Source organism: Pteronotus mesoamericanus, unplaced genomic scaffold (assembly GCF_021234165.1).
Source record: "Pteronotus mesoamericanus isolate MK-2021 breed Mesoamerican mustached bat unplaced genomic scaffold, CSHL_Meso_final scaffold_21, whole genome shotgun sequence".
Lineage (NCBI taxonomy): Eukaryota > Metazoa > Chordata > Mammalia > Chiroptera > Mormoopidae > Pteronotus > Pteronotus mesoamericanus.
The window spans coordinates 170,663-188,878 of NW_026555310.1; the positions used below are offsets into that span (position 1 = coordinate 170,663).

Below are 18,216 nucleotides of genomic sequence, written 5' to 3' on the forward strand. Positions count from 1 at the left end.
CACAAGACCTTGTCAATCCTTTCCCAGAAGGAGGGTCCCCACTGGGAAGGATCACGATGGATCGGGTGAAAGGGCTAGGAGAAGGGGCTCTTCCCTTCTCAGACCACACTACTCAGGAGCCCTAGAAAATGGAGAAGGGACTAACAGAGTGGGACAGGAACACCCACTCTAGAATGTTGGGGGTCTCCCGGGATGTAAGACTGGGGACTTTCTGGAAGTGTTTATTCTGGCCCCACTCGATCTCAGGGAGCAAAAGCGCCCACTGCAGTTGGGGATGGAGTGGGACTTGAACAGAGATGGAGCCCTCAGAAGGGAGTGGGCCCTGGGTGGAGCACCAGGAGGCCTCTGACAGACCATCCGGTCACTTTGCTTCAGCTCTGCCACACGGTCAGGGCGCTCGTCCCTGCTTTGGCTCACACACGCCTCCTCTGCTGCCTCCTCTGCTTCCCTGAACTTCGGAGAAGCTGGCGTCCCGCGCTCCTACCCCATTTGGCACGGGGCTGGAGCGCCACAAGAGCCGTAGGCACCCTGAGGTCCGGTCCCTGGTGCCCTCCCTCGGCCGGGGGTGGGCGCTATCTTCCGAGTCGGGGCCCACGTGGCCCACGTGGCCCTGACCCAGCGTGGGGCTCGGCCCTCCCCTCGGCGGGCGGACGGGTGACTCAAGCCGCAGCTGCTCCCGCGTCACATGAGGGAGGCCGGCGGCCACTCGGCGGACGAGGGGGTTGGGGCTGAAGGCCGGGGCGGGGCCGCGCAGCGGGCGGGGCCGGAGCCGGGGGGCGCAGCTAAGAGAGACCCTGAGCGGCGGCAGGAGAGGAGCGTACAACCTCTAGAAGCTCAGGTGAGGCGGCAGGTCAGGACCAATGCTTGTCGGAGGGGTCGCTGGTAGCCCCCTCCTCCAGGTTTGTCCCGGTCTCGGAAGACCTGCCAAGTTTCTGCCGCTCCGAGGCCCTGGCAACTTTGCCACTTTGAAAAGTTTCAGAGGCCCCGACGGGGCGGGGTGCAGTGGGGGTGTCGGCCGCACCTTTTTCCGGGGGTAGTGTTAAGAGCGCAGGGAAAGTGACTGGCGGTCGGGCTAGGGCTGAGGACCGTTTTCGGAACGGGTCTGGCGGAGAGGAGGTGTTTAGAGCCTGGGGCTGGCGGCGGAGAGTGGGCGGCCGGCTCTCGCCCCTGCCCGCGCCCTCGGATCTGTCCCGGGCGGCGGGCGGAGGGTCAGGGCTGCGCGGCGGTCGCCCCCACCCTTTTCGGGCAGCCAGAAGAGGGGGCTGGGAGACTTGGATCTGGCCGCGGGTTTCCGGGTGGGCGGGGCCGGGAATGGGGGCCGAGCAGGGAAGGCTTCGAGGGCCGGCAGGGAGCCCGGAAACCAAGGGCCCCCTCGGCCGGTTCTAATACCCCTGCCCTCTCCTCTGCCCCAGGCGCGGCAGCCATGGCGGTGGAAGGCGGAATGAAATGTGTCAAGATCTTGCTCTACCTTTTTCTGCTGGCCTTTTGCGTGAGTGGGGTGGCGGCATGAAGTGGGAGCGCTGGCAGGGTGCGGGGAGACCTGGCTTGTAGTGTGAGGGCTAAGGAACGAAGAATGAAGGCAGCTGGAGACCAGATGTGGAAGGAAAGCCCGGGGAACGGCCAAAGACAGCACGGCCACCTCCTCCTCCAGCCTTCAAGGACCTCTGAGGCTGGTATGGATGAGGTTGGTCAGCCCGGATGCACAGCTCCCTCACCCTGACGCTTCCTGGCCCTTCCTGTCTGATGACCCAACCACTTGTGATAGGGACAGTGGGGCAACCAGCCAACGGCTGATGGCTATCGCTATCCCCCAGGGCTGCTCTGCTTCCCCCACCCTCTTCTGTCCTTTCACTCCTCTCCATCTCTTCACTCCTATTAAATCTTCCCTTTTCACTCCTTCCAGCTGCTTTCGGGTGAGGAAAGGCTCTGCTCACCTCACTGTGCTCCTGCCCCGGGCTCCTGCATTGAGAGGCCACTTTGTCCAGGGAGGGGCACACCACTCTTGCCTCCTTCTCCTCCCTCGCCTAAGGCCGGGCGCCTTCTCCAGCTAGGCCCAGGGAGCCCTGTTCACAGCTGATGGGGATGAGTTAGGCATGGAGGATAGTGAGAGGGCAATTCTGGGGGCCCATGAGGCCCCTAGGAAGCACTGCTCTTCGTTAGGAATATGAGCCCTGGGATCAGGGCTTTCTGGGAACTTATCTTTTGGCGTTTGATCAAACTGTGGACAAGGATGGGTCATCCTCCTCCCCCACAGTCAAATTTCCTGGAGGGGTGAGTATCCGTCTTTTCTGGATGGGGTTAATTCTGTTTCCTAGATACACCCCCTGCCTTCTGCCACGATGGGTTGTGTGTCTGGTCTAATCCTGACCTGCCCTCTTTGCAGGCCTGTGCAGTTGGACTGATCGCTGTGGGTATAGCAGCCCAGTATGTCCTGAGTCAGACTATCAGCCAGGGGGCCACTCCTGGCTCCATTTTGCTTGTGGTCATCATTGCAGTGGGAGCCTTCCTCTTCCTGGTGGCCATTGTGGGTTGCTGTGGGGCCTGCAAGGAGAACCACTGTCTTATGATCACGGTGAGTGGGCTGTGGCGCCACTGTGGGTGTGTGGGACTTCTGGAAGGTCACTTTTGTGGAGTGGGCTCAGGGGGGTGGGCGAAGTGAGGAGGGTAGGTGAGGAAAACGTTTGTGAGTGTTCCAGAGACTGTCTGGGCCACAGCAGGCCCCTCACACCCAGACTCCAAACCTGACTCTTGTCCTTTGTGCCTGCAGTTTGTCATCTTCCTCTCTCTTATCATGCTGGTGGAGGTGGCCGCAGCCATTGCTGGCTATGTATTTAGAGACAAGGTAAGCAGGGAATGAAGGGAGGGCCCTGCCTCAGAGGCCTGCTATTCTGGGTCTAAGGTTTCCTGAGTTCAGACCTCAAGTTCCCTACTTGCAGGTGGTGTCGGAGTTTAATGACGACTTCCGGCAGCAGATGAAGAATTATTCCAAACAGAACCACACAGCTTTCATTCTGGACAAGATGCAGGAAAACGTGAGTAGGGTTGCTGGGAGCAGGGGTAAGGGCGGGGGAAGAAGATTCTCATCTCCGTCATTGAAAGTTCACTTAACCACCTCCCTCGTATCTTTCTTCTCCCCCAGTTCAAGTGTTGTGGGGCAGCGAACTACACAGACTGGGAGAACATCCTTCTTGAGCCCAGGGGCCGTGTCCCTGACTCCTGCTGCATCAATGTCACTCATAACTGTGGGGTTAATTTCAAAGTGAAGGAAATCTATACCGAGGTAAGGAGGAGGCTGAGATGAGATAGCAGGGGATTCGGGAAACTTGGGAAGTGTTTCAAGAGGTGAGCAGAACAAGGGATGGAAGAGGAGAGGGTTGGCGCTCTGAAGTTGGAGATCAGGAATGGGGAGGGCATCTGAGAATGGTAGGGGGTGAAGTGAAAGGTGCAGAGGGTGGCGGAGAGACGGATGGACCAGGGGAGAGGGCGGGAAGTTTCTCATGATGCTCTTGCCCTGTGCACCTGCCCCCGGCTTCAGGGCTGTGTGGAGAAGATTGGGGTCTGGCTGAGGAGAAATGTGCTGGTGGTGGCTGCAGCAGCCCTGGGCATTGCCTTTGTGGAGGTGAGGAGCGTACTTGGGACTCATTCCAGGGCATTTGGGGAGTAGGGGCTATGGGAAGGAGAGTGCTGAGCAGGAGGTACTGGTCTGGGCAGGGGAGCCTGGGGTGTGTTTGGGGTCTCTTGGGTGGTTGGGGGTACCTTGTCTTTCTGACTCCTCTCAACCCCCCTTTCTCTCCTTCGAGGTCCTGGGAATTGTCTTTGCCTGCTGCCTTGTGAAGAGTATCCAAAGTGGCTATGAAGTGATGTAGAGGGTCTGGTCTCTTCAGCCCCTCTTTTAGGAGAGTGGGGTAGTATACTCCGCATTTTTCAATTAAACGGATTATTTTTTTCAGACCAAAAAGACCGTCTGTTTGTCTTAATGAGTGATACTTTATCCCTTTTCCCTCCTCATCCATGTTCCTGCACTCTGGGACCTTGCTCTCTTTGCACCTCCAGGAAAGAAAGGCCTATTTTGGGGGGTGTTTGGGAAAGGTGCTGGTTGGGCTGGCCTTGGAAGCGTGGTTGGGAGGACGCTGCGGCCTACTGCCCTCCCTCTTAGTCCTGTGCTGCCAGGCTCAGTGCTGCAACTTTCATGAAGCCATCTCCTGCAGAAATCAAGAGGATTCCTCACAAAGGTCCTCCCTGGGAGAGGCCAGTCCACATCTGCCATGGACGTCTTCTCCCTGGCCTTCTGTCCAACTCAGGGCCTGGCAATTTCCTCTTTCCCCCAGGGGATTGGCTCCTTTCAGGGTGGTGATGAAGATGCTCTGACCCCTGTGTGACCAGTGTCATTCTTCTTGACTTAGATGATAATAGAGAATTTAAGTGGGTACTGCCTTGTTTTCCCATGGAAACTACCCAGCCTAGCCCAGACTCCTTTTTACCACCTTCCCTTGCCCCTCAAGAAAAATTTAAGGGCTACTGCCCACTCCAAACACTTCATGAACTACAATATTACTCCACGTAGAAAATAAAGGAGACGTCCAATAGTGCCCTCTGGTGGCCATTTAGGTGCAGTTTAAAGATCATCTAGAGATGCAACAGCCCCCTTGCGTCCTCCAGTGGGTGCTAGTTGTTTTGCAGGCACCGAACAGGCGATCCTGGGCAGTAAGTCAGCCTAGGGTTGTTAGCACTTATGTGGAACACCTTCGTTTCTGCCCACCTACTTTTATTTTTAAAATACACATTGAGTGCCTATTTTGTGTCAGGCACCAGGCAGTGCCAGGGTTGGGGCAGGAGTAAAGTACTTGGTGGAAGGCTGCCTTCAGTAGACTGCCTGGGCAGGCTTGGGAAGGAACCAGGTGAGCACAGCATCCACGAGGCCAGCTGGCAGGTAGGAGGCTGGCAGCCAGAACAGTTTGGCGTCCCAGCCTGGGCTGTAGCGGCTTCTGGGGTGACGAGCAGTCAGGGCATGTTCCAGGCACTTGATCACCTTGGTCAGGTCTGGGTCAGAGAGCAGGTTCAGGACACGCTGCTGCACTTCCAGGTCTGCAACCCAGTGGGTGGCTGTAATCAGTGTCCCCGTCCCACTCCAGCCCATCTCGGGCCCTCCTCTGGGGCCTGGAGCGTGTTGCCCAGCCGAGGTGAGAGGGATCGTTAGTGCCATCCCTAGTTTGGGGAACGGACAGGCTCCACATGGCTTGGGTGTTCTATGGCATCCCATTCTCCCTCACCCACTCCCTGACTCTTGCCCACTTCCGCCCAGCAGGCTGGTGCAGGACCGACCTTTCTGGCACTCCCATTTCCCTCTGTATGGGCCCAGCTACTCACACTTGGTAAGGAAGTCATCCCCATAGAGTGCCTTTGTGGCAGGAGGCAGCCGTGCCCAGCAGGCTTGCAGGGAATTCCCCAAAGTCTCCACATTTGTCATAGGAGTTCGGAAGAAGCCAGGTTCCACGATGGAGACTTGTACTCCAAAAGGAGCCACGTCTCTCCTGGAGTGGGGGCAGAGGGTTGTTTCTGGGTTCTCGCCCTTGTATGGAGGAGATACTCAGGGACATGTCAGGGGAGAGTATGATGGGAAAGTTATCAGACCAGGGATAGGGGTCTTGATGATAAGATATACGGTTGTCCTCGGATTAGAGGCAAGTGGGGATGGGGGAGGGAGGTATTTTTGAAGTTTGTTTTCCTTTGTATTCTCTTATATGACCTAGAGCAGGCATCAGCAAACTTCTTAAAGGGCTAAGTAAAGATTTTGGGTATTGCAGGACTAAAAATTAATATTATGAAGGTACTTATATAACTATTTAAAAATGTCAAAACCATTTTTGGCTTATAGGTGGCTGGCCAGATCTGGCCCGAGAACCAGTTTGCCAACCCCAGACCTAGAAGAACCCCATTACTTAGCTCCCCAAACACAAGGTTAAGTCCTGAGTGTTGGATATGAAGGTGCAGGCTGGTATTTGCTGGGAGGAAAGTGGGGATACATCCAACCACTCCGGCACGGATGCAGAAATCCAAGTATAAAATATGTGTTCCATGATACCAACTGGAAAATTAAAAAACTGAGGGATAGGGACAAATGTCGATATTGAAATTATTTGCTGAGTGATGATGGTGACAAAGGCAGGCTTCCTTCAGAAAGTGGGCTTGGCTTGTGGGACTTGTAATTTTGCTCAGGATTCAGGACCTGCTCCTGTGTCGTCCTTGTCAAGCCTCCACAGTGATCTCATGGGACTTAGAACATTACTCTCTAAAGATGAGGGGCAGCAGAGCACAACGACCAGGCTCAGAAGGCAAGCAGATAGTTCCAGTAGACTTGGGTAAGTTATGCTATTCTAAGGGTGCTAATACTTACCTGATAAGGTTGCCAGGAGAATTAATACAAAGATGTTATGTAAAGGTACCAGCTCATTGTAATAGTTATTAATAATAACACTAATAGCCCAGGCTGGTGTGGCTCAGTGGATTGAGTGCTGGCCTGTGAAACAAAGGGTTGCTAGTTCGATTCCCAGTCAGGGCACATGCCTGGGTTGCGGGCCAGGCATGCGAGAGGCAACCACACATTAATGTTTCTCTCCCTTTCTTGGCCACTGTCTAAAAATAAATAAATAAATAAATAAAATGTTTTAAAAAACACTAATAATGATAGCAGGCTGCGGGGGGCATTTTCTATGTGCTAGGTACTGTTGGGGCTTTACATGTACCTCATTTCACTCACAATACCCATGAGGTAGGTCTTTTCATCCTGATTTAACAGATGAGGAATAAACTGGGGTAAAGAGAACTAAGCTGAGAGGCTGGGATTTGAAACCAGGCCTCTAGTCTAAACCATGCTGGGACCTAAACTCTCTCCTCTGAATATTCCATTACATGTTTTAGTCATCTCTGCAGGGTAGACACTAATTCTTTTGTGAGTGGCCTGGGAGCTTGGGGCCCGGCCCCCTTACCTTAGGCTGTCTGAGAAGGCCTCCACGCCAAACTTAGAGACACAGTAACCCCCACCGATTGCTGCCAGGCGACCAAAGACGCTGCTGATGTTGACCACCCGGCCCCGGGCCTGCTGTAGTAAAGGTAGCAGGGCAAGGGTGACCCTGATGGGACCCAGTGTGTTCACATCCAGCACCTGATGGAAGTCATCCTGTGTCAGCCACGGTGTGAGCCCAGCGATACCAACCATAGCAGCATTATTCACCAGACCAAAAAGCCCTGTGGGGAGGCGAGATGCAGAGGGCAGGTGAGGCATTCCAGTGGCCTCTCTCCTCCCTGGGAGGACCTGAGCACTTCCCCTCTTAGTCCCTCAGGCTTCCCACAGCCCCTGTGAGTGAATACTCTACACCATGTTCCCAGTGGCCCCAGCTGTACTCACCTGATTGCCCAACCTGTGTTTTTACCCATCTGGCTGCCCGCTGGACACTCTCGGGATTAGTGACATCCAGCAGGGTGGTGTGGAGGCGAGAGGAGGCTACCTGCTGTAGGTCCTCTGCCCCCGAGGGGGTCAGGCAGCTGGCCAGGACTCGGAAGCCTCTCTGGTCCAGCCTCAGTGCCAGAAGCCGCCCAAAGCCAGAGTCACAGCCGGTGATGAAGACAAAGGCATTGCTGACGGGCAGGCTCTGCCGGTCCCTGAGCAACCACAGCGCTGCCCAGAGTAAGACTCCCAGCAGCAGAGGCAGCCACATAGCTGGAACCCAGGTCATCTGCAGGTGGCAGCTGAGGCTGGGCAGGAAAACTTGTATAGTTTACTCTGGCCCTCAAACCCTCGCCCTTAACAGCCTCCCTAGCTGGAAGTCTCTGGTCTGAGCGTTTTGACAAATTATCTGCTTGTAGATAAAAGGCAAATTATGCCTTATCTAGGAAAAGCAAGGATCTGGGAAGACCCTGTTTGTGGGTAACTTAATGAAAACCAGATGAGCTGGGTCCCGTGTGCAACCCTGCTGTATGGGTGCGGCAGGATCTTGTTTGCTGTCCTTGGTTTGCTTTCTGGCTAAGCCGGGGACATCTGAATTCTCTCAGTGTAAGCTGGGCCTTGTTTAGGGGAACACACATGGGGCAAAGAGCCCTGCATTTCAGTCCTGGTGGCCCCAAACTTACTGTGTGAGCCGAGTGCCTTACTGCATCTCTGAACCTGTTTTCTCATCTGCCAAGTGGGACTAACACCCACCATGACCACCACGGAGTTGTGGAGGATCAAAGGGGAAAGTTTGTGAGGAAGCACGTTAAAAGCTTAAAGCTTCAAGTTACCCATACATGTAGTATCTTGCAACTCCTAGCACCCCAGCTCCCAGTACCCTGCTTACCTCCTCTCAGGAGAGTTAGCTGGTACTACAACACCAGACACTTCTTTTGCTTTGGTTGAGAAACTTTGCCTCCAGTCTTCCCAGGCGCTCACAGAGACTACAGCTAAGGCCAGAGTCCACAAAGGGTTGAGTAGGAACCGGAAGTATTAAGTGTTTGTGATGGGGCACTGTGGGGAGGAGCCAGGGAAGCGGAAGCCTGCTAGCTGAAGCCAGGGCTTGGCACAGAGCAGGCATATCCACAGCCCTTTCTTGGCTATCTTTTCCAGCTGACGTTCCTGACTACCTCTGACATGGACTCCCAGGAGGGACATACCAAGTTTGGCAGCTGCTCCTCCCTGTTGGTGACCTTGAACCTGTCCTTCCTCCTCCTTCCCAGCCCTGAAGTGCCCCCATGCCCAATAGTTAATCTCCCCTCTGGTTCAGACTCATGACATGGCTTAGCACCAGGCTGGGAGAGGTCATGAGCACGTGGAAAGGCAGAGCGCCAGAGCCAGGACTAGGCCTGCTCCCTGTCCTATTTCTCCTCTGGCCTCCCAGCCGGAAACTGAAGTCCTGAGTTAGGATGCTGGGGGCAGGGTCCCCACTGGGACCTTCTCTGGGGAGGTGTGGAAATCTCCCAACCTCTGCTTATCCAACAGGCACCTGTCCCAGGCCCGAGGAGAAGAGAGAGTTGGGATAGTTAGAGGAAGCTAGTTCCACCCCCTACCCAAAAGATGCCTGTTCCTTAGGGAAACAGTCTTTGGCCCTTCCATTCCCATCCGCCATGCTGAGCTAGTAGCTCCTGAAATGTACCAAAGAGAAATGGAAACTTGTTTTATTTGTGGCCTGTCAGCCTCCCTCCTGCCCCACGGAGGGGAGTGGAGGGGGTAGGAGCAGGGTAGAGGAGGAGGGAAGAGGGGCTAGGATGGGGCTGATTGCAGCTGTCCTTTGTAGACGTATTCCAGGGCGGTGGCAATGGTGCGCATGTCCAGCTCAATGCTCCGAGCCCAGTTCTCCACGTCCCCGATTTCCTGGGAAGGGGGGGGGGGAACAGGAGTCCACAAATCAGGGTGGGTAGAATGTGGCTCTAGTGGACAGATGGGGGCAATTTCCACTCACTCCCTACAAAGGGCTTTGCTTGGGCCCACCAACTACCTTTACCTCTTTCTCTAGCCTCTCTGATACCAGAGCCTTAAAAGGGATTTCTGAGGCCATGCCCACTTCTTCCTTAACCCCAGGCCTGAGGTGAGCCTACTGGAGGCAGTCAGTGGGGGCCCAGGATGGGGCTGGTGATGTAGGGAGCGCGGCCCACCTTGAGTGCCTGGTTGAAGTTCTCCACCATCCCGATCCATTGGCCCGTCTGCTTGGCAAACTGGGCAGCCTGGACTTGTAGGGTCTTCACTTCATGGTCCAGCTTTCTTTGGTTCATGTAGGCCTGGGCCACACTAGAGGTTGGAAGAGGGAGGAGGTCAACTCACCCAACCAGTGGGAGTGGTCTCCAGGACTGATATCCTACCGCACGAGTGGGAGGCCAGCCAGGGGCCAGGCTGGGGAAAACCTCGCGACTCTGACCATTATGGGATGCTAAATAGACTAGTACATGCAAGTGAACCCAGCTCCTTCCTCCCACTCCCAGGAGAGGCTAGCTGGGAGCTGACTAGAAACATACTATCTCCTATCCTTCAAAAGGAGTTCCTGAAGCTGGTTGCGGGAAGTTAGGGCTAATCTGGTAGGAGGATATCCCTGCATAAGAAGCTGGGAAGCAAAAAGCGGGGTGAGGAAGCTGGGAAAAACCAGTAGCAGGCCCACATCTGGCAGCAATTGGAAGCCCAGAAATCTTTGCAGAAAGTTGGAACTTGGGCCACTCCCTGATTCTGGGGTGGGATGGGAGAACAACCTCCTCCCCAGGAACTAAGGGTCAAGAGAGGATCCCCCAGGGACCACTTCTTGGCTCTCAGTCTCTCTCCCAACCCTTCTCCTTTTGCCCATACAAATGTATGAACACACAGGAGCACTTTCTCCCTTCCTTCTGCTCTATGCAATAGTTTTTCTTTTCTCCTCAATCAAGGTTCTGGCTGCAGTTACCATTACTGACTGCCATGAGGTTGGTATCCTCAACTCTCTGCCTGCCCCAATTTCCCCGAACCCTCCTGCAATAATTGTTCTCTTATTGGCTGGTGAATTTTTCATTCCCTACCCCAAAGCTCTAGGTCAGCTGGGAGACTCCACATCCGGTGCTCCCACCCACTGGAATCTGTGGGGGCTGGAGGGGGCACGGGGTTGGGGGGTGGAGAGAGTGGGAAGGACACCTGACAGGGGCTGAGATAGATGGGGCCTTTGTGTTCCTGTCTGGGGAATGAGAGGAGCCGTGGGCAGCAACACAAAACCCTCTCTAATCTGGTTTTGGCTTAGCTGCCCTCTAAACTGAAAGTGGGGTGGCCTCAATCAAAGGAAGAAGGGAGGGAGAAGCCTGGGCCAACCTTACAACAGAGCCAGGAGGCGCCAACATGGGAGGGAGGAGAGGGGGTAGACCCTGTCTCTTCTCTCCAGGGATAGCTGGGCCACAGTAGAGGATGGTGTAGGAACTGAAACAGCAAGAGCAGGGGGCTCCTGATGTTTCAAGAGTCCTCTGGGAGTTGCTGAAATACCAGTTTTTCCTGCTGATCTCCTGCTTTCCATCATTCATACTGAGTGATGGGAGAGGCACGGAGGGGAGGGAGATCAGGCCTCAACCACAGCTTTGTCTTCTTCTAATCTCCCCAGACATGAGTAATGAAGACAAAAGCCCCTACTTGGCTCACTTGGGTGACTCAATCTCTGGGTTCATAAGTATGCCATTCTACTTGCCCTATCAAATCATCATTTCTGCACTCTCTTTGGTCACTCAGGGTCAAGAGACAATATTCTTTGTTTCTTCCCAAGTTTTTGGTTGTTAATGGCATTCCCATTTAGGACTGGAGCATGAGGTGGTCCCTGGAGACCCAGCAGGAAGGGCAGAGACAGCCTGGCTCCGCTGTAGCTCCTGACACAGGTTCTGCCCTCACCCTCCCCAGCTGTGCCATCTCTTTCCTGCCAGCTGCTCCCCAGGCCTTCCAGGGGGTGGGAGGTGGAGAAGGAGAGGTGCTAAGCTGTGGTGAAGGAGGGTGCCCTCCCTCCCCCAAAGTGACAGCTGGACTTGGATGGGTGAGGGGAGGTGGGCAGATGGCATCAAGTTGTGAGCACCAGGGCAGTTATTGCGGGCAGGGGGAAATCTGGCTGCTTTCCAAGCCACTGCAGCTGCTCCTCCCTGCCCAATGTTATGGGTCAGAGCTGACTCAAGCTTCTCTCTATCAACTTAAACTGTGTGGGGAAGGGTAAGAGAATGGGTGGAACATCTCATCCCTTCAAGAGCAGTCTGCCTACTTGACCTTGCCTGTACCTAAACCTGGGGTGGGGGCAGCTGGTGTTAATGGGAAGAGGTTCATACCCCACATTGAGGTGATCCACCAAAGCTTCTGTCAGGCAGGTCGCTGCAGTGATAGCCTCTCTTCTCCTCTTTTCTGGGGAGGGTGGAGGGGGGAAAGGGATTGGAGTGGCGACTTGGTTTTTTAAGGGGTGATGCTTAAGTTTTCCCACCCATTCATGACTAGTCTGCTAGTTTTGGGAACATCCCAACTAATCTCAGAGTACAAGAGCTGAAAAGAGCTTTGCCAAACATAAACACCTTTCATTTTAGAGGTGAGGAAACTGGTACCCTGAGGGGGGAAGAGACTTTCCTAGGGACGCTAACGGGTCAGTGGCAGCGTCCAGGCCTCCAGGCCCCCGGGCACTCTTTCCCCATTTTCTCCGCCTAAAGGATTGGTAACTCTGGGATTCCAAGCCCAGGTTCAGGAAACAAGCGCCTCACGCCGTTTCCGTGGTTTCAGGCCTCCAAGAATGCCATCCTTGTGGGGTCCCCAACACCCTCCTCCCTTCAGGAGCGTCCCTTCCCACTTCCAGGAGGAGAGGCTGCCTGGACCAATCGGCACAGCGTCCCGTGAACAGGGGGTGGGACTAGGAGGTCAGGGAGCCTGAGCGTGGTGGGCGTTCCGAGGGGGGCGGGAGTGTTGCTAAAAGGACCAGAGCCCGTTGACACCAAAAAGACCCCCGCCCCTCGGTGCCCGTGCCCACTAGCCCGCGCTCTTCCCTGAATCTGGGTTGTAAATCGAGGTCCAGGCTCCGGGCTGAGGCTAGGCCGCGGCAGGAGAGAAAACGGCAGACACGATATCGGCTCACCCTGCAGCTCCTTGCGTTCATTCTGCTTAGCCTGGTGTTCCTTCAGGAGGCGAGACAGCATGGTCGCGACGGGCTGGGGGCTGGGGGGCGGGATACACCCGGGCCCCACCGAGTCCCGGAGCTGAAACACAGCCCTCGGCTCCTGCCGGACCAGGGTCACGTGACCACGCTGTCACGTGAGGTCCGGAACCTCCCCCGCTTTTGAGACAAGGTTAGCAGGTAGTGAAGATCCGGCCTGAGAAGAAAGGGAGTGGTAGAGGCTTGGGGGCAGGTGAGCTCTTATCTTTATTGAGGGTTCACTTTTTAGTGAGTGTTGGAAGAGGTTTTCTTTAGCACTCATACTGCAGAGATAATTTTATAATTTTTTGAAAAAGGTTTTATTTATTTTTAGAGAGGAAGGGAGGAAGAAGGAGGAGAGAAACATCTATGTGTGTTTGCCTCTAGCACGCCAGCCACTGGGGGCCTGGCCGGTAACCCAGGCGTGTGCTCTTACTGGGAATCAAACCAGGGAAACCTCTGATACACAGGCTGACATTCAATCCACTGAGCCACACCAGCGAGGGCTACAGAGACAATTTTAAACATCTCTTGAATCTCAGGCTCCCTGATGTGGGGCAGTGCGTGGCCGGTGGGAGGGAGGTTGGTGTTGCCAGGCTCTCCGTGACCGTTCGGTTGTTGCTGGAGCAGAGGCTATCTGAACTCATTGAAATTCTTTTCCTTCCTGGCCTTTCCCTCTTGGCAGCTGGGCCAGTTCTCAGTTGATTATCATCTCCCTACCCTCTTAGGACGGACTGCTTTCTTTTCTTTTCCAGCTCTCTCTCTTCTTACCACTGCCGAGGGCCCTCAGCGCTGGGCGATCTTTGTAGAGAAGCAGTATTTTAGGCACTTCAAGTGGCCTCCTAGGGAGCTTTGCTAATTGGACTGGCTATGTACGGAAATGTGCATGCAATTCCACCTCTCTCCTTCTGTGGTCAGGGAATGCAAACCCATTTCAGTCTTACCAGAAGAATAAGTGCTGCTGTCAAAGTAAAAGGTAAATTATATAACACCTCTCTGAACTAAGAAAAATGCTTCTGGGATTAACTCCAACAAGAAAAATTTGTAAACATCATCAACATATTCTTGCCATTGCCACAGTCTCTCTCACTGTACCAGGCACTAACATGCTGGGTGATTTTGGGCAAGTTGCTTACCCACTCTGGATTTGGGTTTTCTCCTTAGTAAAATAAGGGGGTTGGATTAAAATAGTGATTCTGCACCTTGGCTAAACATTAGACTCACCTGGGGAAAGTTTAAAAAAAAAAATGCCCTGGCCCTAGATTAATGAGTAGGTCGCTGAGGTGTGGAGCCCAGGCATAAGTATTTTTTAAAAAGTTGTTTAGGTCATTCTAAAATGCATCAAAGGTTGAGAATCACTGGACTAAGCCATATCTAAAGCTGTCTCTAACTTTGGCATTCTTTCATTTTGTGAGTCGGTTACATAGCTGAAACTTGACTTTATCACTTCTGTTTGCAGTGGGAGGAGAAATGGGTGCTGACTGAATTAGAATAAACATGCCTCTTGGTTTTCTGAGGCAGAGTTGAGGATTGCTGACTGCTTGATTCACTCAGCTATTTGCAGAGTAGCATCTTAAATCCCGGGAGATGTGCGACCATCAAAGGATTAGTGGGCGAAATGGCTAAGTGGCAGAATAAAGCAGGACATTAAGTGCCAAAATAAAAATTCTGAAAGGAAAGTGGTCCCCCCTAGAGGGAAGGAGCTGAGAATCAACCGAGAACTGGCTGAGAACTGGCTGGTGCTGCCAGAAGGGAAAGGCCAGGAAAGAAAAGAATTTCAATGAGTCCAGGGGACCTCTACTCTGGCACTTTACGTGTATTAATTAATTTAATCCCTAGAACGATCCCGTAAAGTACTATAATTGTCATCTCCAATTTGCAGATGAAGACTCTCAGGTACAGAGCGTGAAGTAACAAGGTTTACAAGAAGCAGAGCTGGGATACAAATCCAGGCTTTCTGACTCCAAAGCCTGAGTGCAACCACTGCATTATACTGCAGACACCATGGGAGTGACTCCAGGAGCAGAGGCCCTGTCTCTTGTCACTGCCCTTCCAGCTTGGGCATCAGTTGAAGGGAATCCTGGCAGGGGAGAAGTGTTTGGGAAGAGGCTCCACTCCAGAGAAGGGCTGATCAATAGAAGCGGGAAGAGTGAGAGCATCACAGGGCAGCCTGGCCCAGTCCTCCCCCCACTCTGGCTCCAGCTTCGAACTGCAGTGAGCAAGCAAAATAGAGGCAGACTGGAAGATGCCTGGTGTCTCACTCCCAGAGCAGTGGGGCCTGGGAAAGAAAGGAAGGGGTTGGAAGGGGTACCAGAGAATGACTTGGGGGATGTGAAACAGAGAGCAGGGGCAAATGAGGGAGGTTGGTGTTGGGGGTTTCTGTGGAGAGTCTATAAATGTTAAGATTAGGCTGACGCAGTGAGAGTGCCAGGCCCATCCTGTATTACCCTCACCCTGCTTGGCACAACCGTTTGACATTTTCACAATCAGTATAGAAATTGCCAGGATTCTGCAGACATCAGCCTCTCCCTCTTTTCCTGAATACTGGCTTTTCCTTTGCCCTAGAGCTGGACAGAGGACACGGGTACCGAAATCTGGGGACTGCCGCTGGCCTCTTCAGAGCAGTCCTCCAGCTGGGTCCATGCTTATTGTCTAACCTCAGTTTCTGCTGCTGTTTAAGTTCAGCCCCACCTGCCTTTGGTAGATGGAGAAAAGCTGCACGCATATTTGGAGAATGAGTCAATAACTGAAATCTCTTTCTGCCCACCTCTCTTACAGTCTCCCACCCAGTTTAGTCTCCCTTAGCATGAATGACTGTAACTCCGTGCTCTTTTTCTCTTCTCATTTTTCTGTTCTTTTGAGGTCTCTTTCAGAGTTAGCTTTAATTAGCAAGCTTCAAGCTGACTGACTAGGCTAAACGTTAGGGCTGGAAGCTGCTGAATTGTTAGGGGTTGGGTGAGGACTGAGGGAGGACATGGCGTGAGTGGAGAAGGCTTCTCATGCTGGGAAATCTGGCTGGGCTTCAAGAGGGGGGCCGTTGGTGGTGTGGCCAAGTTCCAAATGCTGGCCTGAAGCCAGTGCTCAAAGAAAAGGGGCCCTTGAGACAGTTTAAATGGCTCCTTGTGGGAAGTGATCTCCTAGTCCTTCTTCCCAAGATGCAAGGGTTTCCCTTGGATCCTCAAAGGCCAGAGTGGTCATTTCCCCAGACACTCCCCTCAATCACACTTATATTCTTTCTCTCCCAGCCACTCCCATAGTCCCAGCTTTGGCTATAGCCAGAATTCAGAGGCAGGCAGAAGGATTCCAGTGCTGGAGAGGTGGGTGGGGTGAGAAAGTCATCACGTTGTGTGTGGTGTGAAGGAAAAGGCTGACCCTGGGACGAATGCTTTAAGGCTCTGCTGCCAGATGAGGTGGAGGGAGAATTTAATCTGGCAGTGTGTGTTCTGGAAGTATTTGCTTGCAAGCTGGAGACAGCAGCTGGGAAATAGGGATCCCAGATGGAGGGGAAGAAGACTACTAGACGGGGAAGGGGCTGGAGAAAGCCTCAGATGCCACTCAAACAAGTATTTGCTGTGCTTGGGCATTTATTAATTTTAAAAATTATTTTAAAATAGTTACGGACTCAGAGGAAGTTGCAAAAATAGTACATATTTTGTGTACCCTTTTCCCCAGCTTCCCGCAGTGGTGACATCTTATACAGCGGTAGCACACTCTCAAAACTAGGAGCCTGATGCAATTACAATACTATGAACTAGTCTACAGGCTTTACCCATGTTTCACCAGTGTTTTACATGCATTCATCTGCATGTGTGTGTGTGTACTTCTATGCAATTTTAATCCCATTTATAGATTCAAATATAACCACCACCAAGATCAAGATACAGAATTCTTCATCACCACAAAGGAACTTCCCATGATATCCTTCTATATTCACCTCCCACCCCTGTCCCTGGGCAATCACTAATCTGTTCTTCATCTCTACAGTTTCATTATTTTGAGAACGTTATATGAGTGGAATCATATAGTATCAGCATTTGTTTTCAATTAATGAACTTCCAAACTCTTGACTGAGATACAAGAAGTTCTCTGGCAGGTTGTTGATTCTAATGTTCAGCTTCCTCCATTGTCGGGATCCCTCTAGCTTCTTCATTCCCCCCTTTACCTGCAATATCTATAATATTGCTTTTCATTCCAACAATCTGGTCTTACTTCTCATTTAGAGAAAACCTACATGACTGACTTACTAAGCTTCTCTAGAGCTCTTGCATGTTCCCGCCAACCCTTGCTCCACTATTTATAGGCAGGCTAATTTTGGGCAGCCTTTCGCTCTCTTTTCCTTTTTCCTCCTGTGGCAGTGAGGTGACTTCTCAAATATTTGGGCAGAGGAGGTCAGAAGCAGATTCTTGGCATCTGATTTCAGCCTCAGATTTAGCAGGAGCCAGTGGAGTGCAGCTGGAGGCAGGCAGAAGCTGTAGGTGCAGAAAGGAAGGCAGCCTGAGCTCTGAAGGCGTTCTGACCCTGGCTGTAGGTCAGCTCAGAGTCAGGAGTCCCGGTTCCTATCTTGATTTTACTATTCTGCGTTCTCATATCAGCTCTTCTCTATTGCCTGTGGCTCTGAAGTAGAAAGAGAGGGAGAGAGCGTATCTGGGGGTTAATAACAGTAGGATCCAGTGCCAGCCGCTGGGAGCACTTGCATTTCCTTAGTACCACCTGTTTAGAGGTTGCCTAGTCCCCTGGAGGGGACGGCCACCAGTGTAGTGTAAATACGGAGGCACAAACCTTCAAATGTATAGTAATTTACCCAGAGAAAGATACTCGATGGGCCAGCAGAGTGAGAGTCTACTTGTTTGTTTTTTTTGTTTAAAAGTGCACTCTTGGACAAAGAAGTAAGAGACAAAGGGAGCATGTGATGAGGAACTAGGTAGGGCACATTTTGTGGCTTTTGAGAAAGGGAGGGAGATGACAGAATCTCAAAAATATGACAGCATTTGAGGGGCAGATAAAACTAATGCATTAGAAACATTGAGAAATAGTCTAAGGAAGATTCCAAGCGCAGGGGTGGGGACGGGGAACGTCGCGTTTGGGATGAGACAAAACTAGAGTGAGGAAGAGAGGGAGATAGATAGATGAGAGAGAGAGAGAAGAGAAGAGAAGAGGAGAGGAGAGAGGAGAAGAGAGGAGAGGGAAAAGATGGACATAGGGATATACACAAGACCAACGCCCAGTGAGAAGACTAGGAAGGGAAGGTGGGAGCAAGCGAGGTTACAGTTGTGCCAAATTATTTCCTATCTCTCCTCTAGGCCCCATTTCTGGATTGGAGTTATAAATAGCAGAGAGTTGGAAAATGTCCCCCCTCCCTTTGATTCTGCCTCAGCCTGGGGGGAAGGGAGAGGAGGAAGACAGGCCTGCAGGTCCCTCTGGAGAGATCCCTGGGAAGCCCCACCCAGCTCCTGCCTGGGCCAGCTGAGGACTCTGCCCCCTCCAATCCTCTTCCCTTTGGAGGGTGGGAAATGCACAGTCCAGGAAAGGGTCTGGGAGCAGGGGACATCCTACCCATCCCTCTGCCTCTTGGGTCCAATCTCTTATCCTTGCC

General features: G+C 52.8%; 3 protein-coding genes across 4 annotated transcripts; 1 reads left to right on the plus strand and 2 right to left on the minus strand.

Annotated features, from left to right (window-relative positions):
• Positions 1-742: 742 nt before the first annotated feature.
• Positions 743-3,958, plus strand: CD63 (CD63 molecule). Of its 2 annotated transcripts, none has more exons than XM_054590990.1 (8): positions 743-838; positions 1,413-1,489; positions 2,384-2,572; positions 2,768-2,842; positions 2,937-3,032; positions 3,140-3,280; positions 3,536-3,619; positions 3,801-3,958. In XM_054590990.1, exons 2-8 carry the CDS (start codon positions 1,424-1,426, stop codon positions 3,864-3,866), a joined length of 717 nt encoding a protein of 238 aa, XP_054446965.1. In that variant the 5' UTR covers positions 743-838; positions 1,413-1,423; the 3' UTR covers positions 3,867-3,958. The 2 variants fall into 2 exon arrangements, with proteins under 2 accessions (XP_054446965.1, XP_054446966.1); XM_054590991.1 differs by lacking the exon at positions 743-838 and adding an exon at positions 1,037-1,116.
• A 790-nt stretch (positions 3,959-4,748) lies between these two features.
• On the minus strand, positions 4,749-8,593 carry RDH5 (retinol dehydrogenase 5). Its single transcript, XM_054590989.1, has 5 exons — positions 8,334-8,593; positions 7,406-7,752; positions 6,987-7,245; positions 5,368-5,531; positions 4,749-5,085 (listed from the first exon to the last, which is right to left on the minus strand). Exons 2-5 carry the CDS (start codon positions 7,731-7,733, stop codon positions 4,862-4,864), a joined length of 975 nt encoding a protein of 324 aa, XP_054446964.1. The 5' UTR covers positions 7,734-7,752; positions 8,334-8,593; the 3' UTR covers positions 4,749-4,861.
• Positions 8,594-9,132: 539 nt separating this feature from the next.
• BLOC1S1 (biogenesis of lysosomal organelles complex 1 subunit 1) lies at positions 9,133-12,761 on the minus strand. The gene is made up of 4 exons (XM_054590992.1): positions 12,567-12,761; positions 11,779-11,851; positions 9,625-9,757; positions 9,133-9,343 (listed from the first exon to the last, which is right to left on the minus strand). The coding sequence occupies exons 1-4, from the start codon at positions 12,625-12,627 to the stop codon at positions 9,233-9,235; spliced, it is 378 nt and encodes a 125-aa protein (XP_054446967.1). The 5' UTR covers positions 12,628-12,761; the 3' UTR covers positions 9,133-9,232.
• Between the last annotated feature and the right edge of the window lie 5,455 nt (positions 12,762-18,216).

Bases quoted from the DNA above. Each gene is read 5' to 3' on its own strand.
- RDH5 (XM_054590989.1), bottom strand. From the start codon at position 7,733: ATGACCTGGGTTCCAGCTATGTGGCTGCCTCTGCTGCTGGGAGTCTTA. The intron at 7,246-7,405 runs GTGAGTACAGCT...GCCTCCCCACAG, and splicing joins AACACAGGTTGGGCAATCAG to GGCTTTTTGGTCTGGTGAAT. The intron at 5,532-6,986 runs GTAAGGGGGCCG...CCCCCACTCCAG, and splicing joins GCCTTCTCAGACAGCCTAAG to GAGAGACGTGGCTCCTTTTG.
- BLOC1S1 (XM_054590992.1), bottom strand. From the start codon at position 12,627: ATGCTGTCTCGCCTCCTGAAGGAACACCAGGCTAAGCAGAATGAACGC. The intron at 11,852-12,566 runs GTGAGCCGATAT...CACCCTCCCCAG, and splicing joins TGAACGCAAGGAGCTGCAGG to AAAAGAGGAGAAGAGAGGCT. The intron at 9,344-9,624 runs GTGGGCCGCGCT...CCCCCTTCCCAG, and splicing joins ACTTCAACCAGGCACTCAAG to GAAATCGGGGACGTGGAGAA.
- CD63 (XM_054590990.1), top strand. From the start codon at position 1,424: ATGGCGGTGGAAGGCGGAATGAAATGTGTCAAGATCTTGCTCTACCTT. The intron at 2,573-2,767 runs GTGAGTGGGCTG...TTGTGCCTGCAG, and splicing joins ACCACTGTCTTATGATCACG to TTTGTCATCTTCCTCTCTCT. The intron at 3,620-3,800 runs GTGAGGAGCGTA...CTCTCCTTCGAG, and splicing joins TGGGCATTGCCTTTGTGGAG to GTCCTGGGAATTGTCTTTGC.